This window comes from Grammomys surdaster, unplaced genomic scaffold (assembly GCF_004785775.1).
Source record: "Grammomys surdaster isolate TR1022 unplaced genomic scaffold, NIH_TR_1.0 166, whole genome shotgun sequence".
Classification (NCBI taxonomy): Eukaryota; Metazoa; Chordata; class Mammalia; order Rodentia; family Muridae; genus Grammomys; species Grammomys surdaster.
Genome location: NW_021604614.1, coordinates 14,834,665 through 14,860,153, shown reverse-complemented (window position 1 = coordinate 14,860,153; position 25,489 = coordinate 14,834,665). Strand labels below are relative to the sequence as shown.

At 47.0% G+C, this 25,489-nt stretch overlaps 2 protein-coding genes across 4 annotated transcripts in view; both read right to left on the bottom strand.

The window, feature by feature from the left end:
- Positions 1-252, bottom strand: part of LOC114620012 (disintegrin and metalloproteinase domain-containing protein 1b-like) — a 1,761-nt gene extending 1,509 nt beyond the window's left edge. Inside the window, exon 1 of the mRNA XM_028765968.1 lies at positions 235-252. Coding sequence (XP_028621801.1) covers positions 235-252 — 18 coding nt within the window. The remainder of the gene's footprint in view (positions 1-234) is intronic.
- A 4,126-nt stretch (positions 253-4,378) lies between these two features.
- Mapkapk5 (MAPK activated protein kinase 5) lies at positions 4,379-23,752 on the bottom strand. Of its 3 annotated transcripts, none has more exons than XM_028766148.1 (14): positions 23,021-23,752; positions 18,861-18,934; positions 17,736-17,811; positions 16,926-17,023; positions 15,665-15,773; positions 14,419-14,508; positions 13,071-13,166; positions 12,234-12,314; positions 10,178-10,365; positions 7,439-7,559; positions 6,394-6,524; positions 6,062-6,183; positions 4,941-5,045; positions 4,379-4,566 (listed from the first exon to the last, which is right to left on the bottom strand). In XM_028766148.1, exons 1-14 carry the CDS (start codon positions 23,054-23,056, stop codon positions 4,472-4,474), a joined length of 1,422 nt encoding a protein of 473 aa, XP_028621981.1. In that variant the 5' UTR covers positions 23,057-23,752; the 3' UTR covers positions 4,379-4,471. The 3 variants fall into 3 exon arrangements, with proteins under 3 accessions (XP_028621981.1, XP_028621982.1, XP_028621983.1); XM_028766149.1 differs by having other exon boundaries at positions 6,068-6,183; positions 23,021-23,568; XM_028766150.1 differs by lacking the exon at positions 14,419-14,508 and having other exon boundaries at positions 23,021-23,202.
- Between the last annotated feature and the right edge of the window lie 1,737 nt (positions 23,753-25,489).

Below are 25,489 nucleotides of genomic sequence, written 5' to 3'. Positions count from 1 at the left end.
CTTGGGGATGACTGTTTCATAGGAAGAATTATATACAGATCCTATGTCACAGAATGTGCTTGGGAGAAAAATCAGTAGCACCAAGATCCCTACTCTGACAGATGTGTGTCCTGGCACTAGTCTCAGACCCAGGTTCCAATGCTGTGCAGCCCAGATGTGAGGTGTTAGCTTAGCTTCCTTTAAGGCTACTTTCCTGATCTGTAGGGAAGAGAGACTGGAGGCAAACCCTCTCACCGATGCTGCCACTGACATGGCTCAAACCAACTGTTGATAATACAGAATCTATGTCCATCAGCGGCAGCTCTCTCTGCTTTCACAGACCCAGGAACCCAGACCAGAGCCTGTGCCTGACGGGGTGCTACCCCAGCATGAATCCTATGGCCTCAGGCTGTCTCTCTGTTCTTTCTTTTCTCCTGGCCTTGGTGGTTCCGTACAGCACAGGGACTTCTGTCAAGTGGAAGAGCTTCAGTGTTGCTTTTCAGTGTTGCTTAAGTTCCTTTGCCGTTGTTCATGGAGGTGAGCCCTGTATGTAGTGACTCAGCCAGTTCTGTCCGTTAGATCATCGTTCATCCTCCACAGGTCATGGAGCCCTGACATGTTAACCTGTTCATACTTTCAGACTCAACATTCTGCAGGGATGCGGGGGAGGGGACAGAGTTCTCTGGGTTCTCTGAACAATTAAGAGTTCTCTGTTGTCCTGCCTTGTTCCTCATTCTTACAGTGGTCATGCTGGATGGATAGCTAGTTCTCTTATTCCTGACTGCCTGATTCCTTTCACTGGCAGGCACACACACGCGCACACACACACACACACGCACGCACACATGCAAGCATACACGTATAGTATTTAGATGTTCTACTTTCCCTTATCCTTGTATCTACCAAATGAATTCTGCCATTAAAACATGATCCTTCTCTATGGAAAACTTTTTGTAAGGCATAAGTGTTATATGATCTTATTTTTACCACAGAAATGTATCAGAGCCTGAAATCTATAAAAATAAAAACAGACTGGTGACTCTAGTTACAGTAACAAAGAAGAAGGAAGTGAGCTCTGGAAGAACCTTAAACTCCACACTTGTCTGTCTGCAGTGGGCGTGCACTGTCCATCAAGTCTGGGGCTTCAGTCTCATGTCAGTGCTCTTCCTGTATTCCGCATTATCCATTAGAAGGAGAACAGAAGTTGTGTGAACATATTCTTTCACCCATTTCTTCATTCTCATGCATATTTTAGCTAAATAAAACTCTTATCTTCTATGTGGCATAAAAATAATTTTATAAGCCAAATATTTACACCATAAATCATACAAGGTGTAACTACAGGTAACACTTGGGATTGTAGAAATGCCCTGCTTGATTCAGAAAGGTGGTACATTTCTGTAATCCCAACACCCAGGAGACACAGACAGGAGGATCACAAGTTCAAAGCCCACATGGTCTTTGTATGAGTTCTGAGCCAGCCAGAGATACAAAGCAAGACCTCTCAAAAAACAAGGACACACACACACACACAAAATGGAATTAGATATTGGATGTCATCAAGAGAAAAATATATATGTATCTCCCTTCAGCCAGTGATGCTTCCCTCCTATCAGACAGCGTCAGCATTTAGCAGACAGTGCACACCCTCACTTCACACTCACTGACAATGGACAGGAAGGTGAGGGTCCTCAGCTGCACCGAACATCAGCCACTAATTCAAAACCTCTTCCAAGTACTTGTTCTGGAAATGATCAAAGCTATTCTTCTGTTTCCCTGTGTCAGAACTAACAAACATAACAAAGGTTAAGGCATAAGACAAACCAAGAATCAATAATGGAAAAACAGTCTACCTTTTAAACTTAAAAATATGTAATTAAAATGAAATAGTCAATTTTCCAGTTCTCAAATTGAAACTCATTTTCTTCTGATACACAAGATCGGATTAAAAGCTTCTGACTTCTTTACCAAGAGTATATTCTATTCTTTCAACTTGTTCTTTCTCACATGTATAATGAACAGAACTCTTAAAGAGCTGGAGAGATGGCTCAGTAGTTAAAAGCACTGGCTTCCAGAGGTCCTGAGTTCAATTCCCAGCAACCACATGGTGGCTCGCAACCATCTGTAATGATGGGATCCAATGCCCTCTTCTGGCCTGCAGGTATACTTTCATGCAGAATGCTGTATAAGTAACAAATAAAAACCTTAAAAACAAACAAACAAACAAACAAAAAAACCTGTAACTCTTAAAAAAGTAATTCTTATGGTGATATTTCAAAAAATAAAAATAAAACTTCCACTGTTGGTGGCTGCCCAGGCCTTTGATCCTAGCCCTGCAGAGGCTTAGGCAGGTGGACCTCCGAGTTCAAGGCCAGCCTGGTCTATAGAACAAGTTCCAGGAAAGACAGGGTACACAAGAGAAACCCTGGGTGTGTGTGTGGGGGGAACAAGTAATAAACAAATATCGGGGTAGCGTTTTCCTTTGGGCACACAGCATATGTGAGCAGCTGTAACTGCAGTGAGGTGGAAAGTGTCTGAGCCACAAGCAGTGGTCTCAGTGAGCAGGCCTAGTGATGGAATGGAGGCAGACTGGAGACAAGGGCCCCACCCCCCGCTGCTTTATTGGAGCTGTTCTTGTAATGTTTCCTAATGTTTCCACAGATCTCGGTGGTAGGCAGGCAGGGAATAGAAAGCTAGGGGCAGATTGTGTATTATTAGCAAAACTGGCTCATGTTAAAACATAACTTACCACTGGCCTAGAAATATATAAACCAAACTGTGTTCTGATTTAGGGTGCCCAGTCACAAACAGCAGGGAGTTGCTGCTGTTTAGGGGATTTTTGAGTGACAAAAGCCAGGACATCTCCAGGGGCTTTTTTTTTTTTTTTTTTTTACAGACATCCAACATAGTTGTCATCTGGACGAGCAGGTACAGATTTCATCATGGAGCAGATGAATTTAGCTTAAAGCTGCTGAGACACACGCCATGCTCAGAGGAAAAGCAGCCATTAAGATGTGTGTCCGTCCCTGCCATTCTACACTTGACCACAGTGAAGGGAAAACACCCTGAGCTTTTACAAGACACCCAAAATGATAAATTTCAAAGATGAATGCCAGAGTCGGTGTGCCAATGGTTCTTCTGAAGAGAAGAGGAACAGCTAACTTGTCCAGGACTGTGGTGCTGGAGGTCTGCAGGCCCAAAAGAACAAGTGTGGCCGCCCTGACCTAGGAGACAGGATTTCACTAAAAACAACATGCCCTAACCCAATTCTCAGCTACATTTTTCTGGCCGGAAATTTTGCTTAAAATTGTTTTTCCTCTGCTCAGTGAGTTCTTTCTATTCCCTGCAATCCCCATTGACACCGCTCTCCTTACTGCACGAGCCAGTTGGCTGCCTCCTTCTGAACAGCGTGGACACGCACACCCCAGGAGCCAGAAAGCAACAAAGCCCTGTGGAATCCTTACGATTGATGAAGATTAGACACAAGTGAGCATCTGAGACACAGGGATAGCCCTACCTGTGACTCAAGTATCCATTAGCTCCTCTGGGTGCCAACAAAGGCAATCACCAAAACAGCTCTAAAATAAACCACCACGGACATAGGGACTGGTTGTGCCTATATACACAACAGTTAACAAAGGAAACAGCTACTTTCTGGGCCATAATTCTATTTCCTGAGAATAAAAGATACTGAAGAAAACAAACACAGCCTGGAGGGTGTCATAAGTCTAGGCAGAACTGTTACTCTGGAGCCATAAGAGACAACCAAAGAAAAGTGGGTCCTCTGATGTTGTTTCTCAGCAGAATCCTACAAGAAAGCGGCCAGGGGAGCGGGGCGGGTGGTGAGCGCCAAGAAGCTGGGCAAAGAGTAAGCCAAAGCAAATCCCAGCAGGCCTCGGGAACACACCCACACCCCTGACAAGTACGACATGAAGTGAATAGCTGGGTTCTTTCTAGGAGATCAGGGGCAAGAGAGGCCTAGGCCATGTTTTTCCTGCTTTTCCCCAGCAGTGGCTAGAGTGGCTCCAGGCCATGGAGTGCGTATGCATCCTGAGAGCTGTGGCAGGCAGTTGACAACACTGGATACACAAAAACAACAGGTCAGCACAGGACTCAGCTAGCAGAGGTGCAGGGAGCAAACACCCAGAGCACATGCGGCTCCACGGTGCCTGATGCACCAGTTTACTGAGTAGCTGTATGGCACGGCTCCTTTACTTCCCTCTGGCAAATGGCTGTCATACTTTACTACAGTAAGTCCACCTTTCTCGACAACGGCGTCGTACAACGTGAGACTCAGCCATCCGACATTAATATATGTATTACTGGAATTGAGCTTTTTAAAAACATAACTGTTAGGAAACTCTGAACCTAAGTCTACATAGCAACTTTAGGCAACAAGGAAATGAAATTATGATTTATTAATTTACATAAAAATTACTTTTTACATTAAGGAATAATTTTCACAATTGTTAAAAACAGTTTGAAGCTGTTACTACTGGGGCTCGTGGGGAAGGGTCTGCTCTTCGATCACCTGCTTCACCGCCTCTGCCAGCTTTAATCGGTCCACTTTATCTGTGAATCCACGACCTGAAAGGCAAGAAACAACAAGGAAGGTCAGCACGACTCCTTCTGTGCCGAAATTCACCCCACACTGTCCAGAGCAGTTCAGATGCCCTGAGCAGTTTCACTAAACCAGAGATCACTGTATGTCTGACGATGGACTCATACCCAAGTATGAGTCCCAATCATGTATAAGAAATATAGAATGACAGGCCAAAAATTAAAACAGGAATGTCACAAAGGAGCAGACAGCAGGCTTGCCTGGGCACTTGCAGTAGGGTGCACGCACACACACACACACACACACACACACACACACACACACACACACGGCCCCTTGCAGAGCTCTGGCCTCTGTCAAGCCGCTGTGCTAGCCTGCGGCAGGCAGGGCAGTGTCTCACCGTTCCAGCTGAAGCTCTGCAGCGCGCCCCTCAGGAGCTGGCAGTCCCGGTTGTACTTGCAGGCCTCCTGCATGGCCTCGTTCAGCTTCTCATCTTCATTCTCTCCTGTGGGCGAGAATGGACAGGACGTTTCCCTTTTCTGCAGCATCGTGAGATTTCAGTTTTAAAAACGGAAGTACGTGCTATGCTGTCCAACCAGTTGAGAAATTATGAAACAGCATACACAAGTCACTAATGACTGGCTCCCCAGGGCTCCAGGCTTCCTTGTCTGCTGAGCTCTTCCAAGTTTCCATTGTCACACAAACGTGACAACAGCCCAGGCTGAGTGCTGGGAGCTAGAAAATGTGAGGTGTTTCTGAGCAAAAACATCTGGCCAAGAGAGGGAGAAAGAAAAAGGCTGTGTGGGCCACCCTTTTCCTAAGCACATCCCTTGCTTCAAAATGCTCAGGCAAGTTCTCTGAGTGCTCGTCAATCACAAAGGGTTTAGGGACACAGGTTAATCCAACCTGTGACGCCATCTAATATGAGCACCTCCTTCATCAGCTGAGAACAGCCCCTCACTTCACAGCCGACTGAACCCCAAGGGAGGCCTTGGGATGAGAGTTCCCTCCTTCACAGGCAAGCATAAGGCTAAGGACGGAAGCCACAGCAGGGCTAGTCGTGAGCTTGTGCAGTGTTCTTTTTACACTTACAGAGACACAGTGTGTCATCGTAAAGGTTTTGGAGACAGTGCTGACGGCCTCTACGCTATCCGTGGACCCTGTCCATATTTCTATTCTTCACCCTCTCCTTTGTGCCTTCAATGTGAAACTAAGACAACAGAAAATCACAAGCCACAACCGTCACTGGCAGTTATGCCTAACCTAGAACACCAGGGAAGACCAAAGACACAGAACTTACCATGTGTCTGCACTCGCAGTGTCTGTTACTTCCTAGTAACGTGGACTCATTTATATAATGTACTCACTCAAAAGAGACAAATGACAAACTAATCTGATCCTCTTGTATGTACACAGAGATATGCTTATGCTCATGCACACCCATGTGCATGTGTGCGTACGTACATGTACACACACACACACACACACACACACACACAGAACATTAGTAAGTGGCATGACCTTTACCAGCCTGGGGGAGGATACACTGGGCAATGACATCTCGAAGCTTTTCCAAGGCAACATTTGAATCCTCGGTTCCATTCTCATGGTCGTGTATATAAATGCCATCCTTTGGCTTGGTGCTTTACAAATGTGGAGAAAGACAAGAGCAAGGTAAGACCTCAGAACCCAGCTCCAAACTCGAGACACCAGGATATTCAGAAAAGTAACTACAGGATGTGTCCAACTCCTTTCTACAGAAAGCCCGAGACAGCAGGCTCCCGGCTGAGCTTTCAACACTCACCACCAATCATGCCTGCCATCAAGAAGATCAAAGACGTACGGTCACTCACCCCAGCAGCTTCCTCTTCCTCAGAATGGGGTTGTTGACAGAATGCAGGGGCTTGAGGCTGACTTTGAGGTCCTGGATCCTCATGTTTGCCAGCTGCTCGGCATGAGCCTGCTGGATCCCTGCAACCACTGCCTGCACGTAAGGACGGACGGCCAACAGTTAAAGGTTGCCTTCTGGATTTTTTTATTTTTGCTATATTACCCATGTTCATCTTGAATTCCTAGACTCACATGACTTGCCAACCTAAGCCTCCCAAGTAAGTACTGCGTGTGGTGTGTCACTGTGCTTGACTTTGGCAGCTTGTGTCCACAGCTGCTACTTGGCACTTAAAAGGGTGATCTAAGACAAAGGTGAAGCACAAAGCATGCTGACATTTGGTCAGGCAGAGGACTGTCCCCCATAATCAATGAGGCCCAGGGAACAGCAGACCACATCCCAATTAGCCTTCTTCCTTAGCAATGGGAACAGCAGTTTCAGCAAGAATTACTGACGATGCTGGACAGATGGCTCAGCAGTTATGAGCACACGCTGTTCTTACAAAGGACCCAACTTCAGTTCCCAGCCCTTGGATCAGGCAGCTCACAACCGCCTCTAACTCCAGCTCAAAGGGATCTCATACCCTCCTGGCCTCCAGGCAAACTTGACACACATGGCATACAGACAGATAAAAAAACAATAAGCCTTCATATTCCTCAAAACAGAAGGTAGCCAATAAGTGTAAAGGTCTCTGCCTTCTTCTGGGGTGACCTACATCCTCAGAGATGTCCCTGTTTCTGAATTCCCATAGCATGGAAGATCTGGTTTCTAAAATCCTCACTTTGTTGTCTGCCTTTAGAACCAACCTGATTTCAACATCGTGCAGGGAGGATCTTTATGTTCTGTGCCTCTAAACCCACACCCAAAGTGGAAAGGATACTCCTTTGAGCCTTCTCTTGGATCCTGATTTTCAGGAAACAAGAGCAGTAGCATGTACTTAGCACTGTTTCCCTTTAAGCCCCATATTCAGTCACCCCAACTTTCCTTCCTCACACTTGAGCTTCCCTCACCTTATCCATCATCAGCTGGGCAGAGGGGAGCACATTGTCCAGGGCCTCTGTTGAATTGAGCCAGGGATGGTCCAACACGCCCTCGATTGTGAGTCTTTCCTCTGGTTTGACCTTTAGAAGCCTGCAAAGAAAACACACCAACAAACACGACATGCACAGAATGCTCCCAAAAGAAACAAAGGAGGTTCTTGGGCTGGGCTTCAAATAGCCCTGGCTACTTTTGACTGTCTACCAACTCCTGCAGGCCTGGAGCTTCTAAGATCCAGGCAGGTAGTCGCATGTAGTGCTTATGGGTGTATTATGGTGTGAGGTTTCCTGGGCAGCAGATTGAAAGTGGTACCAGATTAAAAATGGTACCAGAAGTTTTGTTCAAAAATACTTCAGAGCACATCACAGGATTCAGTAGGGAAGCCAACAGGCCTACCTATATTTAATTGTCCCTGGGTTTCAGGGACAATGCTTCAACTACTTTTAGCTGATAGTAGCTGTAACTTAGCTGAGGATCAGTCATGCAGTTTCAAACAGGGTTGGTTTGATTGATTGATTGATTTTGGTTTTTTGAGACAGGGTTTCTCTGTGTAGCCCTGGCTGTCCTGGAACTCACTCTGTAGACCAGGCTAGCCTCGAACTCAGAAATCCGCCTGTCTCTGCCTCCCAAGTGCTGGGATTAAAGGCGTGTGCCACCACCGCCCGGCAAAACAGGGGGTTATTATCTAAGATAAAAACTAGATCCCATCAGATGCTAGGACCTGAACCTTTCTATATTCCAGTCAATCAACCACTAAGACCAACCATCACATGGCACTTTCTTCTAAGCCCAACATGGTCTCTGAACCAGCCACGTTTTGGTCACACCCACTCGCCTTGCTCACCCCAGCATATTCCTAGGTTCTCTGCAACACCACTTCATTCCAAATGTCTGAGTCAGGACAAGCCTACCTACATCCCTTGAAGAGGTCCAAGCCAGTCAGAAATCTTTGTGTCAAGGAAAAAGCAGAGGAGAAGAAGAGGGGAGAAATGTGGATGAAGGCCTGAAGAATGACCTCTGACCTCTACATGATGCATACCTATACTCACAAGAGGCAGAAAGCCCCCAAGAGGACACCGAGGTTTTCTACAGAGCTGGGCACAAGGCATGGAAGCAGTATGAAGACTGCTCTTACCGTCATAAAAAGTCCTTCATATAGTTTAGGAAATAGTCCCACTTTATAACTGAGTCCTTTATAACAACCACCTCACTTTTCAAAAAAAGATTTATTAATTCACATATCTTATGTATATGAATGCTATGTTTTCAGACACACTGGAAGAGGGCATCAGATCCCATTACAGAGGGTTGTGAGCCACCATGTGGGTGCTGGGAATTGAACTCAGGACCTCTGGAAGAGCAGTCAGTGCTCTTAACCACTGAGCCATCTCTCCAGCCCACTGCTTCACTTTTTAGAACTTTTTATTTTGATATAGGGTCTCTGTAACCCAGGCTGGCCTTGAATTCACGGTTGTCCTGCCTCAGTCTTCCAAATGCTGGCAATACAGGTAGGCATGACCATGCCTGGCACAGCTAACTTTTAGAGACTGCAGTCAACAGGACAGTTCCCAAGCACTGGCCCTTTCCTGCTTCCCTTCCTCTCAAACCCCAGAAGGAAACAGATGAACCAGGCACAGCCATGCTTTCCACAGACAGGCAGAAGTGTAAAGTTCAATCGACTGTGTTTTCTCTCATCTTCTTGCCACCAGAGTGCTGTGTCAACTCTCACACAGTCACTATCCCTAACTCTTTGTCACATTTGTTTTTATGTTATGTATGACTGCCTGCATGCATCTCTGTGCACGGGTGCAGTGCCCAGGGAGACCAGAAGAGGGCATTAAGCCCATAAAACTGAAATTACAGGGAGTTGTGGCCCACCATGAGGGTGCTGGGATCCTAACTCTGGAAGAGCAGGCTAACACTAATTCTTACTGAATCCCCAGCTTGGTGTTTATCTGAGCCACCAGCTGGCAGAAGAGTGTGGTCCTGAGACCACGACCACACACTGCAACAGTAGAAAAGGAAGAGAAGGCCAGAGTTGCTCTCCTGAAACCCTAGCATCAGATCCACCCCATGGCTGGCATGGGATGTGCACACCTGTAATACCAACACTCAAGAGTCTCAGTCCAGCCTCCATTACACGGTGAGTTCTAGGCTAGCCAGATCTAGAACAAGAGACTTTTCAAAGCAAAAACAAAACAAGATGACAAAAGAGGGACTTTGAGGAGGGGATGGGAGGGAAGTCCTTCATATAGTTTAGGAAATAGTCCCACTTTATAACTGACTCCTTTATAACAACCACCTCACTTTTCAGGAGGCAGGAGGCTGGTCACTTAGGGTCCTGGGTTTAATACACATGGAGACTGGCTACAGGGCACCCCTAAGTTCACAATCTTGGGACATAATCTAGGCATATAATACAAAAGGAAGAGAGTTCCATTTTCACTAAAGTATAAAGAAGGAGAATTTTTTTTTTTTTTGGTTTTGGTTTTTCAAAATAAGATCTCTATGTAGACCAGGCTGGCCTTGAACCTCTGCCTCTGCCTCCCAAAGGCTGAGGTTAAAGGTGTGTACCTCCATGCTTGGCTAAATAAGGAGAACTCTTAAATCAGGCTTTAGAAGCAGTAAAGCAGGAGGTGGCTACCAGGCCAACAGAGGACCTCTCTTCAGCCTGCATCCGCATCCCCACCCGCCGGCAGCCCGGGACTCACTTCCTCACAGCATCCTTAGCCATCTCTGAAATCTGGCTCCACTCTTCCTCTGGGAACTCGAAACTTCCTGTCATGATCTTTTTCCGCATATCCTTTGGGATCGTCCGACTGTGGTGTTTGGAGTAAAAAGGAGGATATCCACACAACATCACATAAATGATCACCCCTAGGGACCACAAGTCACAGCTCTGAAAGCAGAACAGAAGATAATTACTCCTGTTAGAGAAGGGCCTCAAATTAAAGTCTAAATGTAGCCCCGACACATAAAGGCAAAAGTCACCAGACTTCACAAGGACAGCGACAGCTGGGAACACCTATGAGCCACCAATGTTCATGTATTGAATGCATATGAGGCCAGCCTGGAGCGACAAAGCAGTAGCTAAAAGCTAGCTCGCACGTCGGCATGCACTGTGTTGGCGTGGACGGGGGGGGGGGGGGGGGCCGGACGACACACGGGGGACAGAGAGCAGCTGCTGAGCACATGTAAGCTGGTGCCAAATGACATAAGCCATTTTGAAAAGGCCAAAGTAGTGTGACAAAATTTGAAGGTCTAAAGACCACATGACTACTGTGTCCTACTCCACTCTCATTAAAAGATTCTATTTCTGGGCTGGAGAGATGGCTCAGCGGTTAAGAGCACTGACTGCTCTTCTAGAGGTCCTGAGTTCAATTCCCATCAACCACATGGTGGCTCAAAATCATCTGTAATGGGATCTGATGCCCTCTTCTGGTGTGTCTGAAGATAGATACACATAAAATAAATCTTTAAAAAAAAAAAAAAAAAAAAGATTCTATTTCAATTGTTCTGTAAGAAGGAACCTTCTCCAGGTACACGCCCCAAACAGGAGATCCCCCTCTCAACACTCTGTAGTAAGACACGGAGGCTTGAGTCACATTTCACACCTGTCTCTAAGGTGGTTCTGGTGAGCCTCGTGGTGAGAGGCCACACAGGCAGGTAGTTGACTGAGCCACTGCCAGCAGCCGCACCTGGCTCAGGTGGGTCTGGGTCTGCAGTCATGTGTCCTAAAGGCTACATACCAAACAAGCGCCATCAGGTCTAGTGTACGGCAGGCCAAGGGTTCTCCCAGTGAGCTGTCTGCATCACAGTGCTTTGATGAGTCGTCTGCAATGTATGTCTGTGCATATGGGGCAGGGGTATGCAAATGCCTGTGCATTATGCATGTGAAACCAGAGGATGTCTGGAGTCCCCTCTATCATTGTTGGCACTGTTCCCTGGAGAAGGGGTGTCTTACTGAACCTGCCATTTTCTGGCTAGGCTAGGTGTCCTACAAATTCCACAAATGCTGTGAATGTTCCTGTCCAGAGCACAGCTTAAATTGGGCAGTGGTGGTGTATACCTTTCATCCCAGTACTCAGGAGGCAGAAGCAGGCAGATCTCTGCAAGTTTGAGGCCAACCTGGTCTCCAGAGCAAGTTCCAAGACAGCCAGAGCTACACAGAGAATCCCTATTTAAAACCCTGTCACCACATACACACAAAAAGTGCAGCTTGGTGGCCTAAATAAAGCTACACAGCTAGAGCATGTAGATCCACAGCAGCTATCCCAGGCCACTGTGTCCCCCATAGCCAGTTGAAGTGCCCAAAGAGCAAGCACACTTTAAAATCTAGTCAGCACTCCAGGATCCATTTCCAGGGACGCTGGCTCCCGGGCTCCACAGCATGTCTGGTACATGACTGCAGATTCAGAGAGCACCACACAACCAAGCACTTGCTATGCTCAGAAGACGTTGTTCAAATTAGACAGTAGCTTTTTTAAAATGTGCCTTTTTATCTTTTTCAAATTAGCATTTTATGAAGTACCAAAGAATGGTAATATGAGTAATATAATCAGTACACTCTCGCATTTCAATTTCTCAGAAATGGTGTTCATGTCTAAAATGACCGGCAACCACATCACATGCGTATCAGAGGAGACTTCCTGTCTCAGCAGATCAGAAATGTGGATTCCAGGTCACGTGCTGTACTCCAGCTGCTGCAGTCTCACAGAAGAGCTGCTAAGTCCCCAGTGGGAGGGAGCTAACCACCTCTTCCTTTACCTTGTTGTAAGTGTAGGGTGTTGGCGAGGTAGGTATGATGCCAGACTTCTCCTTCTGGTGCCTTCTCTGTGCTTCCAGTACCTAGAAAGGAGTTGGACCAAATGGATCTCTTATTGGAGATCACATCACCAGTGTCCCACAGCTTGAGACAGACTACAGGAAGGCTATACATGAACAGGCAATCAACAATAAAAAAATAACACCCGCAGCCAGCTGTGCTGGCACACACCTTTAAGCCCAAGCCTGACATACATAGTGAGGACATAGCTTCAGGACATGCTGAGACCCTGTCTCAAAAACAAAACCCCTTCTGGGACAGTGGTGGCTTTGGCCTTTAATCCTAGTACTTAGAAGGTAGAGGTAGGCAGATTTCTGAGTTCAAGACTAGCCTGGTCTACAGAGTAAGATCTGGAACAGCCAGGACTACCCAGAGAAACCTTCCTCCTGTTCCCAAGTCAGGAACCCTAAACACCACCTATGTCTTTTCTCCCAGCTACTGTTTTTTTTTTTTTTTTTTTTTTTGGTTTTTTTGAGACATGGTTTCTCTGTGTAAATCCGCCTGCAACCCAAGTTAACATTAGAATACAAGCAGCACTGGGCCAAACCCACAGTAGAAACAAGAACCAGTAAGTCATGTTAAACTAAGGGTGGAGGCACACGCCCTTAAATCCCAGCACTTAGGAGATAGAGGCAGGCACATCTCAAAGTTCAAGGCAGGCCTGGTCTACAGAATGTGTTTCAGAATAGCCAAGGCTATACAGAGAAACCTAGGGGAAGGGAGGAGGAGTTGGGTTCAGGCAAATTGGCAATACATCATAGAGAAGAAAACATGCTTACCTGAGGTGCTACATAGTAAGGGGTAAACTGGGGTGTCATCAAATCGCCTTGGTCAACTTTAGCAAACCCAAAGTCACATAACTTCACAGGGGCGTCCTGAAAGAAAATACACTGGGGTTCATACCACATAGCTGTCAGTAAACACTTTGTGGAAGCCAGCTGTGGTGGCTCATGCCTGTAATCCTAGCACTATGGACTCTGGGGCAGGAGGATTATCATGAGTTTGAGACGTAGCCAGGGAAGGGCATCTGAAAGCTGTTCTTAGTGCAGGGGCTGTAGAATGTTCAGCACTTAGGAGCACTTCCTGCTCCTGCAGAATGCCTGGCTTTAGGTCCCAGCACCCACGTGTCAGCTCACAACCACCTCTCCTCAGTTCCAGGGATCCAGCGCCCTCTCCTGGCCTTCACAGGCACTACATGCACCTTCAGGTAACCGCTCAGACACATACAAAGTCAATCCTGAGTAATGTGAAAGTAACAGTAAAGCAGGAAATGGACGCGGCCAGCCCTGACATACACTTGTGAGCACATCTCTGCGCTCAGAGTCTTAACTGCTGGCCCCTCCTCTCATCCCCAGCCTCACTCTGAAGACTAGCCATCAACTTCATGGCAACTAGAGCACTGACTAGTATACAGAATATGGGCCAGGGGACAGGAATACACGAGAAAACACAGCCCATTAGGGCTGACAGCAACTCAAACTTAACTTTCAAGGAATTATGTAATGGCATATCAATCCCGGCCTCTCCCCAAAGGCTGTCAGATAATATGCAAGTTCCTAAGTCCCACAAATGTATCTGTACCATCAAGTCACCCATGCCACAGCTGTGGAGGCGTTTCTGAGCCCCAACAAGGAAAGAGTGGGAAACTAAAATATGAGAAGCCCATGGCCTAAAACCTCCTGTGCATGGGCTCAGTACAGCAGTAGGGGCACACACCTGCAATCCCAGCATTCAGGAAGCAACAGCAGAATTTTAGGCCAACCTAGTTTACATGGGTTCCAGGCCAGCCTGGTCTACAAAGCAAGATAGTGTGACAAAAATTAAGCCAGCCTGAGGATGTACATCAGTTGGCACAGTGCTGGCCTACTGTGTGCGGTGTCCTGGGTTCAATCCCCATGGTTATATAAACTGAATCTGGTGATGCATACCTGGAATCCCAACGCTCAAAAGGAGGTGGAGGCAGGAGATCAGAAGTTCGAGGTCATCTTCAGCTACATAATAAGTTCAAGGCTGGCCTGGGATAGACAGACCCAATCTTTAAAAAAAAAAAAAAAAGAAAAAAGAAAAAGAAAGAAACAGAACAAAACAAAAGGACAGCATCAAATGAGGAAAAGCAATTTTTCTCACCAAAGAGTTATCCTTGAAAAGCAGATTTTCAGGCTTGAGGTCTCTGTGCGCAATGTTTAGCAAGTGACAGTGCTGTAGAGCCAGGGCTATCTGGAAAAGGGCACAGTGGACCAGCCGCCTCTTAGAAAAGCACCATCTCTAACAGCCCTAGTGTGAGAGCTCGTGGTTAAGTCAGTTACAACTGTGGCTAGTGTTGAGCACACAAGAGAGACTAAGAAAGACTTGGGACACCAAGAAACAGAAATAGATTGGCCTCAGTTTAACTATAGGCTGTAGTTACTAAACAAGCAGTAGACACATCCCGTAAGATGCCATCCCTCCACCTGTGCTGTGACAGGGCCTGTGGGGACCACAAGCACAAGTCCTCAATAGGAAGGGCTTCCTCAGTGGACAGACAGCAGGGCTGCTCCTCCAGATACCTGCACCCTAGGGAGCTGAACGGCAGGCAGCACCTTCCGACCAGCCAGCTTGACTTCCTACCTCACGACAAAGCGTCTGTCTGAGCAGACGGAGACAGCTTTGTTTTACGGATGATTTAGTCTTTAGTCTTAGTATTGAAAAACGTATGGTCTAAGTCAAGAGTGAAATAGCTGCTCAGCTCCCGTGATTCTTCTTCTCAGCACCTCACACAGTGGTTAAACCTAGTCCATCAGAAAGGAGGCGTCCAGAGACACTTGAGAACTGAGGGGAGAATCTGCAAGAGCTTTCTCACAGTGCTAACTGTTGTGCCTCGTGCTTTCCTACGGTCTACTTGCTTGGTATGAAGACAGGTCTGAGGTTCGGCCCATTACCTCTATGAGGGTACTGTATGGGACATAAAGTATTTCTACAGTAAACATAATAGAATATAAGTAAGAATCATGCACTATTACAAAAACCTGCAGAAATGATAGGTGACTTAGCAACAAACGTCTTAGGTACAAATGCCTGAGGACAAGTTTATACTAAAGGCCTTTCAGGTGTTATCAACAGCATCAAATGCTACCTGCCCATAGCGTCCACAGTTAAGACAGTGGAGGAAACTCTCACAGCACCCTTGGGAAAGGTGACAAGCAATTAAAAATACAGTCCTCCCTCCCAAAGTATAAAAGGGTCAGTGGCACTTTTAGGGAGATGTCCTTTCCGATTATAACAAAGCAGGCAATGAGAGGTCAAATGGAGCTTTGTTTGAGCTTCCCTTCCCCCAATGCAATTGTACTGCTTAACAAGGTAGTCGCAGTTTGGCTGGTACCCGGGGTCAACTTGCCTGCTTTGTTACTTGGCTGGCTTGCTTCTCTGTAAAGTGCCGGTGCTGGCTGATTCTGTGAAAGAGCTCTCCCCCTTCCATCATCTCCATTACAATTAAGAGTCGAGCCCTGTTTGAAAGCATTTGATTTTGTTAAGTTTAAAAAAAAAGAAGAAAGAAAGAAAAAAGAAAAGAAAAAAAAAAACAAAGAAAAAAACCCTCCAGCATCAAACACTGATCTAAAGTGACTTCGATCTACAAAATATGCAACCACTCTGCATTCAGGGTAAGCTAGCCACTAATCAAGTGCAACGACTCTCATATTCTCAACCAAAACAGAAAAAGAAAAAAACGAAACATGAAGTTCTGGTTCCTATCCCCTCATATAAACACTTCTGCTGCATCCAAATGCTTTCAGCATCAGAGCACACTAGGGAACCACGGTCGACTCCCCACTGGCTTTTAACAGTACAGCTTCTGCACCCTCTTCCGATGCGCACTTCCCACAGCCTGAGACACTGGCCTTGCCGGTGCAGACACTGGCACTTACACTAGCTCTGCTCTGTAAGGTTCTGAACACAGGGAGGAGGTGCCTTGCCTACCACGCTGCAATGAAAGGGTTCCCATCTCAGTCTCCACCTAAGGGAATTCCCAACTAAAAGAATGGTAATGGTTTCTTTTTTCAAAAGGCAAGTCAGGGCAAGCACTGGGGCATCTCTGCTGCATTGCTTCTAAGAGTTGACCTAGAATACTGGAATGACTAACCCTTCCCACCAATTTGAAATAGAATTGAAATTTCAATTCCTATTTATTTATTTAGAACATAGTCTTACTATGTAGACCAAGCTAGACTAAAATGTACGATCCTCCTGCCTCAGCTTCTCAAGGGCTAGGATTATAGGCATGCACCACTACACCTGACCCTTTAATGTTTTATTTTGATTTTATCTACACACACACACACACACACACACACACACGCACACACACTTGGCAAACACTCCATCACTAACCTATCACCCCCAGGCCTTCAACGTTTTTGAAAAGAGAAGGTAATCAAAATAACGGTGGGGGAAAGGAGCAAATGAAACAAGGTCCCCAGAGAGAATGATAAAACTCGGGGATGAGAGCTCAGGCATTGGTGACATAGTCAGCTTTTCAAACATGAGAGAAAGAGGTAGGGAAGGGAGAGGGGGAGGGGGAGGGCAAGGCAGGAGAAAAGCACAGGCCTCCAACTATGACGTCCACAGGGGCGCACGGTGACGGCCCTGCTCAGTCTTACCTGGGGCTGGACTCATGAGGGAACTGTACACTGTTAGCAAACACTTCAATAATCTCAACTATGTTGGGGTGTGTGGCACACATCATGTGCAGGCGCACCTTAAAGAGAATACAGGAAACATGCGTGTGCAAAGGAAATGCCATCGTTTTCTCCCAAACTTCCCACCAAAAACTAATCATGCTAAGTCCAAAAGGTAAGTCTACTTCTGTCGAAATGGTTATCACCCAGAATCCTCCAGGAAGTGCTTTCCTGTGCAGCCCATCTCCTCGGCCTTCTCTACAAATAAAAAACTGCACCAAGAGATTCACTACATCCTCCATTAACAAATGGAAACATACACAACTCACTTTATTTCACAAATTACTGCTAGTAATTATAAAAAAAAAAAAAGTGAGGTGACTAAAGACTGTCTGCTAGCTCTCCACATGATTAGAGCACTCGGTAATAGTCACAGGAAGAGAGTGGGTACAGACAGAGTCTCCATGCATCTCTTTATTTTCCAGGGAGCTGCCTTCCTTAACTGTAAATACACATATATTCTTAGGCTCTAAAAGCATTTAAACAAGGGCTCGGCAGACAGCTAGTGGTTAAGAATGTTTCCTGCTCCTCCAGAAGACCAAGCTTCAGTCCTCAGAACCCACTGCCTGCAGCTCTAAGGCATCTAATGCTGTCTTCAGGCCTGCACAGACAAAGAATGCCCCTCGTCCCTCCCTCCCTCCTTCCGTGTGTGTGTGTGTGTGTGTGTGTGTGTGTGTGTGTGTAAGTGTGTGTAAGTGTGTCTGAGTGTGTAGGCCAAATAAAGGAACATACCTCATTTCTAGCTTTTGGACGATCGAGAAGAATTTTCAGTGCAAACCGTTCTTGAGTAGATTTCTTCACACAGACTCTAGGTACAGAAAGAAATCACAATAGCAGTCAGGATCTCCACAACAAGGTCAGGACAGCATGGCCTAACAGAGACCCTGTCTCAGACACACAGGCAAATGAATACAAACAACTTGCCCTAGAGCAGCAGGTGGCAAAGGAGAAGTCTCTTGTTCCTCTCCTCAGCCATGGATTCATACTAGAGTCTCCACGACCTCAGCAGGTAACGTCAGCTCACTACCAAAGGACTGAAGAAATGATGGCCTCTCAAAATGGCCCACAGTCTTATTTCTTAATGACCACCTGTTCCCAGTGAAGATCGGTAGAGGGCATCAGATCCCCTGGAGGAGGAGTCACCAGTGGCTGTGAGCCACTTTCTGGATACTAGGAATCGAACCCAGGTCCTCTGCAAAAGCAGCTAGTGCTCTTAACCTCTGACCCATCTCTCCAGCGCCACCTTTTACATTTTTAAAATTACATTTAAATTTTTTCATCTCGTGTGTGTATGGATGGATGTATGGAGGTCACAGGAGAACCTCAAGAGATCAGTTCTCTCCTTCCAGTATCACTGGACCCAGAGATCAAAATCGGGCCATCAGAATTGTAAACAAGAACCTCTACCCAACAACCCATCTCACTGGTCCAAATTAACATCTTAAAATTAACTCATAATACTACAGACCATGTAACTTTGATACTTAGCTGTTTCAAGCTATTAAACACTAACGAAAAGCCTTTACAAAGGGGCCAGTGAGATCCACAGGACCCACATGGAGGAAGAGAACCACCTCTTGAAAGTCATCCCTTTGACTTCCTCACACATAAAAATGCAACAAACAGATTAATAAAGTAAACACCCACTACTCAGAGCCCGGGTAGCTCAGTGGTACATGTGCTCAATACACAGGACATACACATAAAAGCTGACACTAAAACAATTCAAAAAACAAACAAAAACTCTACAATTTAAACTAGGGCCAATTCTTACAGTGCATCTGATGCCTATAGCTCAAGGCTCATTTCCTATGTCTGTTTCCAGAACAATGCACCCACTTTTCCACATTGTCTTACCTAACTGGACCACTAATTCCGGCTCCCAGTTTCTGAGTCCAATTGATACTATATTCTTCTAAAATGGAGGTCTCCTATTAAAAAGAAGAAAATGAACAGGAGGGGCAGAGATAACTCTACTGTTAAGCTAGATTGTGAGGCCGAGGCAGGACAGCCAGGCCTCAGCACCTCCCCTCCTAAGCCAGTTCGCAGGCACTGCAATCGCACACTCGGCTCCGTGACTGCCACTGCCTCCCAACCACTACCGCCCGGTAACATAGGTTTTGCATGATGCATTTAAGTAGACAATGATGCTTTATAGACAGTGTGTGGGACAGACATGGGGACTTTAGACAAGTGGCAGAACACTTAGCTAGCATACAAGAGGTCTCCATCCACCTCCAGCACCCACCCCATGCGCTCCAATGTGCACACTCGGGCACTTGCACACACACAGCACAGCAACTGTGCGTCGTCACTATAACAATCGAGTACTTTCTGAGAGTCCAGAAAACTGCATCAGGTATTTGTGCAGGCTTACATCCTTCAAGCTGTTCAACTTGTGTGAATGGGAGAGTGTGGCGGTTTGAATATGCTTGGCCCAGGGAGTGGCACTATTAGGAGACATGGCCTTGTTAGTGGAGGTGTGTCATTCCTCCTAGCCACCTGGATAGGAGTCTGCTCCTGGTTTCCTTTGGATTAAGATGTAGAACTCTCAGCTCCTCCAGCATCATGCCTCCCTGGACACTGCCTTACTTCCTACTATGATGATGGACTGACCCTCTGAACCTGTGAGCCAGCCCCAACTAAATGTTGTCCTTATAAGAGCTGCCTTGGTCATGGTGTCTGTTCACAGCAAAACCTAACTAAGACAGGAGTGAACTCTCAGGCCTAATCTCTTACCAAGCTAAGGATGATGGTCCTACTTGCAAAGAGTATTCTATCCACATTAGAGATTGGGGTTCAGACATTTGCTTTCACAGAAGGAAGAATGGCACTTTTAGACCCATTCTAGACCACTTGTTCTCAGTAACAACCCAGTTCAACCACCTGAGAATGTTTAAATTAAAAACAACCCGATGTCCAGGATGGAGTAGATCAAATATACATTCTCCATTCATCTTTACGTGGGTAGGCCATCAACAGTTCTCTGGGACTCAATAATAACAAAACAGGGAATTCTCATAGCCACAGTGTGAAAGGCAGGCAACTGCTTTCCATAAATATATTTAAAGCCAGACAAAACGTCAAAGCAGACAACAAGACTGTCAGCCATGAAGGCTCTCCGCTCTACTTCTAGCACGCAGGAGGCAGAGGCAAGCAGACTTCTCCGAATTCAAGACAACCTAATCTACATAATGAGTCCCAGACCCGGCAGAGCTACACAGTGAGACCCTGTCAGTTGTCAAACAGTTTTAGAACAGTATAAACAAACTGAGAAGTGTCTGTTTTTTTTAAACCCACTAGAAGTGAGGTCAAAAGCCAGCACACAGTCTGGCTCCTCCAGCTTCCATCCTCCATCCAAACTGCCCAAAGCAATCAGCGCGGTTGCTTGCTCCCAGCACACAACTGTGCAAGGTAACAATACTGGTGCTCTAGGGGACAGGGAAGAAAACGGAGGGCTGTACAGATGAGACCAGGTAAATGAGGGAGAGAAGGGACAGCTGGGCTGAGCTCAGAGACAGTGGGCCTGGTCAGGAATGCAGAATATGCCTGTTTAGAGGGCAAATTGCTACACAGAGCCATAGGATAAGGCCAAAGTTGAGCCCTCCACAAAACTGATAAATGGACAGGAGAGAATGAGGGGCCAGGGAAAATCTAAGGCCAGAAATGACTTTGCAAGTCAACTCCATTCTGAAAGGACTCCAGAACCCCAGGGGTTGAGTGGCAGGGGGTAAAAGTCTCAGGAGTTCAAAACACTGGATAGTCTCAGCCCACATCAGAGGCTAACTTACTCAGAGGCCAAGAACAACAGCCCTGATCTGACATTAGCATGCACAAGGAAAATAAATTTTCCGCTAATTCTAGGCAGCTACAAATATGGGGAAGAGTAAGAGTCCAGAGTTACTATGTTACCAAGTGTCCAATTTCTCAACAAAAATTAGTAGAACTATAAAACTCAAGATATCACCTTATGTGGTGGTGGTGGGAATCAGTAGCAACTATCTCTGACTACTGGATACAAATTGATAAGCTTTGCAAAGATATAATGCATTCTGTTTTGTTTTTTGAGACAAGTCTCACTATGTAGCCCAGGCTGGCTTGCAACTCTCTATGTAGACCATGATGGCCTTGAATTCACAGAATCCCAGGCCTCTGCCTCCTAAGAGCTTAGCTTAATGGTGTGTTTCTCCTTGTCCTACCTATTTGTTTTTAATTATGTGTGTGCTCTGGAGGCCAGAAGGTGTCAGATCCCTTAGAGCTAGAATTACAGACTGCTGTGACTGTGAGCCACCTAGTGTGGCTGCTAAGAACCAAACTAGAGCCCTCTACAAAGGCAATACACCATCTTCATCACTGAGCCACCTCTCCAGCCCTCCTCAGAAAAAACTTCAGGGTTTTTTGTTTCTTTCATTTTTTTAAAGTATGCCCAAAGAGGATTCAGTAGCACTTGCCAACAAGCCAAGTTGGATCCTTGGAACTCACATGATAGAAGGAGAACTAATTTCCGTGTGTGTGTACATGCAACCACATACATACATACATACATACACAGACACACATACACTTAAAATGTTTAATACATTTAAAGGCTAAAAGACAATAATATTGATACTGAGTCAAAACTAAGGACTTTTCATTTCTTTTTTGTTTTGTTGATCTGTTTTTGATATGGCAACTCACTGTGTTGCCTAGGCTAACCTTGAACTCCTGGCCTCAAGCACATGCCACTATAACACAGCAAAAACAATGAAGACAAATGTATGAAAATGAAGACAATGAAACAAAAACAAGACTAAATGTATTAAGTTGTCAAATACACACAAAAAACATGAAGAGTGTTGACACAAAACAAAGCTGTCACTCTAAATTAAAAAAAAAAAAATTCTAAACCAAGTAGACTTTACTGGGTGGTGGCGGCGGCAAACAACTTTAATCCCAGCACTCACTCAGGGAGGCAGAGGCAGGAGGATCTTCGAGCTGGAGGCCAGCCTGGTCTCTACAGAATGAGTTCCAGAACAGCCAAGGCTACACAGAGAAACCCTCCCTCGGAAAACAAACAAGAAGACAGAAAAACAAACATTTTTACTCGGGCCATTCTTGAGTTTTTAATTTATGTACTTATTTATAGACAGAGTTTGTAGCTCCAGGATGGCCTCTTAACTCTCTGTGGCCAAAGACAACCTTGAACTTTTTCTTATTTCATTTTTTGGGTGTGTATCCCCAAAGATCAGAGGACAGCTTGCCAGAGTTGGCTCTTTCCGGCCATGTGTGTCTAAGGAAGAACTCTGGTAATCAAGCTCAGGCTCCTCTGACACGCCATATATTGAATCACAGCATTGGCTGGGACCCTCAACTACTGATCCTCCTTCTGCATAGGGGGATGACCCCCTCACCACGTCAGTTTTATGCAGTGGAAGGGACCAAACCCAGGGGTTCATGCATGGTAAGTACTCTACCAGCTGGGCTATATTCCCAGTCCCATTCGGGACAGTTTTACAGTACGGAGAAATAAACTGTTGATTCTTCAGAGTAGACAAGAGAACAGAGGGAAATGAGCGCACAGAGGAGTGAAAAGCCAAAGGGCAGGTTTTGAACAAAGGTAAAGCAACGCCTGAAACTGAAGGTCTCAAAACAGGCTTGTCTCAGAGCCACTGCCAAGTGTTGCAGGATCACCAAGAAGCAAATGGAGGCGCTTGGAGGTGATGGAATCATGAGAGTCCTAAGAAGCCCTCTTAATTCCACTCATATCAACTATCTGTACACTACTCAACTTCGTTCTAGCTGAGCCCAAACTACACCAACCAAGGAAGCTAGAAGGAATCGGAGACTCCACCTTACACAAGCCAACACTCTGAGCCTTCAAATGCTGTCCCCTTCCCGGGGAGGCCGAAACCCGAACTTACTAGATTCTAGTAACTAGAACCTCTATCTCTCATCCAAATTCTCTCCATTTCCTAAGGCCGACGCTGACAAGAATGACCAGACAAAGTAGGGGACCGGTTGCATCTCCCACTTACCTTGATGGCTTTCTCCATGTCGCTATCCTCCGACATGCTCCGCTGGGCTCCCACAGCCCGAAGCGGCGGAAGCTGTGCGGCTGTCCGGTCCCCTGGCAGCCGAGGAAGCAAAGGGCTCGGAGCTCGGGTCCCAGGAACTCGGGGAGACGGGCAGCGCCCGCCCCTGGGGACCGGAGGGGAAGAAGGCCCGGGTGCCGGCTCGGCTTCCACAGGCGGCTCTAGGCTGGTGGGGGCGGTGGCGGCGGCAGCGGCGGCGGCCCCTGGGGACAAGCCTTTGTGCTGGGCCCCGCGCAGCCGCTTCCCGGCCTCATCCCCGGCCGGGGAGGCAGGCTCCCGGGGCAGGGCGAGACGGGGAGGGGCCCGGCCTGGAGCGCCGTGCGGGGGTTTTGCGGGGCCGCCGCTTAGGCCCGGGCTCGCCAGGTCCTGAGGAGAAGCCTGCGCCGCCGCCGCCGCCACCGGCACCAGCACCGTAGCGAAGCCGAAGCCGAGCCCCCCGCCGCCGCCGCCGCCGCCGCCGCTCCCACTGCCGCTCCAGCGCCACACATCGCCGGGACGCCTGCGCCGGGCAGCCCGCCGGCCGCCCGCCCGCGACGCGCCCTCTGCAGCCTCACGCCACCCCTGCTGCCTTCCGGCTCTACGACCACACAGCCCCGCGCGCCCCTCGCCGGCATCCGCTACACTTTCCGAGGCTTTCCCGGGCCGCGCGGTTGATGTGCAGGCGCCCGCTGGGTCCTCCCCGGGACGCGCCAGACGCAGCACAGGCCCCCGGGCCTTCCACTGAGGTGGCGCCAGGTTAATGACGTAAGACGGCGCGACAGCTGGCCTGTCAAGAGAGAAACGGAACACAGGTAGGGCGCGTGCGCGGGAGCCGGCTGCGTTGCGTGCGTCCGTGCTCCAAGTATTTACCCTTCCAGAAAAAGCCTGTGGCTGCAGCCAGTGGGTTGGCTGGGAACTGAACTATCTGGGAAGCAACCGGACTGTCCTGTCATCTGTGCGGGGTCGGAGATGTAGCTGCCTGCTGCAGCCACCTCAACATCCCTAGGAGTTTCCCTAGACTTTCGAAGGGGGAGGGAGGGACAAACGAGTTCGTGGCTTCCACGCTGAGTTTTAGGACTAGCCAGTTGATGAAGCAGAATTGAAGGTTTTATTAAAGATTACTTAAATAGAAGCTTATCCATGAGAGAGTCATAAGAGATGAGAGTGTAAACAAAGGGATTTAGTACGCGTCCTTTCTGTTAGATTTCTGAGGCAGCTCAAAGGAACGGACAGGGAGAAGAGAGACGGGAGCCTGGCTTCAACAGTCAGGACTGTGCTTACGGGTGCACACAGCAGGGGGCATACTCCTCCAGTAAGTTGGACTATTCTGCCAGAAGAAGAAGAAGCTGGCTCCGAGGAGCCTTTATAGCGAGGGTCTTAAGAATGCAGAAATATGGGGGAGAGTCCTAGGCCACTCCCCATTTCGTTTTATGAAGTTATTTAAATCAATTTAGATATTAAAATCAAAAGTTCCAAATTTGGGCCTCTGTCCAATGTGTATTGAGGCTAGATTGTGACCAAGAGCTGAGCAAGTTAGTCTCTTGAGGTCTCCCAGATAGAGCTCTTTTAAATTATCCTTCATCCAGGCTAATGGCATGTCCTTTGGAATGGGCAATTTGGAACCCATGGCAGATGTTTAACCAAGGTAAAAACATGGGTTAAATTGAGCTACCCAGGGGCATCCCTCAGATTTTCAATTAACCAAATGTAATGAGCATAGTTTTTTTTTAAGCCTTTAAACCTGTAAAAAAAAAAATAGCTTAGTTAGGAACTCCACTTACACCCAAGGCTGCACCTGATAACCATTACCCAGTGACATCACCCAAGATAACCAGACACAGCCCTAGAAACCCATGGCCTCCACTGGACAGTATATAAACAGAGACCAAGAGCAATGCTCTGCACATCTGGAGAGACCTTGATTGGCCCTGCAGCTGGATAGTCTTCCCCAGGATCCTGACCGTTAAATCAGAGACTACTATTAGAAACTACACCTGGCCTTTAGTTAATATGTCACACAGGTGAGCAGCCTAATAAAACATGTTGCTATAGCAACTACATGTATCCACATTTTTGCTGACAAAAAACATCCTTAGGAAGGAGGGTGGGCATCCCCAGTCTCCCACATTTCCAGGGGTCAAGAAATTCCTAGAGCTTTCTGCTAAGCCAGTCAGGCAGGCAGGGTTCTCGAGAGTCACAGAATTTATGGGTAGTCTCTATACAGTGAGGGAATTTGTTGATAACTTACAGTCCGAAGTCCAGCAATGGTCAGCAGCAGCTGGGAATGCAAGTCCAAGGATCTAGCAGTTGCTCAGACCCACAAGGCAAGCAGGCAAAGAAGAGCGAATCTTCCATCTTCCAATGTCCTTATGTAGGTCACCAGCAGAAGGTGTGGCCTAGGTTAAAGGTGTGTGCCACCACACCTGGATCTCA

Coding starts and splice junctions, on each gene's coding strand:
- Mapkapk5 (XM_028766148.1), bottom strand. CDS start 23,056: ATGTCGGAGGATAGCGACATGGAGAAAGCCATCAAG. Junction 10,366..12,233: donor CACCCTACACTTACAACAAG/GTAAAGGAAGAG, acceptor TTCTGCTTTCAG/AGCTGTGACTTGTGGTCCCT. Junction 6,184..6,393: donor AGGAAGAGGAAGCTGCTGGG/GTGAGTGACCGT, acceptor ACATTTGTAAAG/CACCAAGCCAAAGGATGGCA.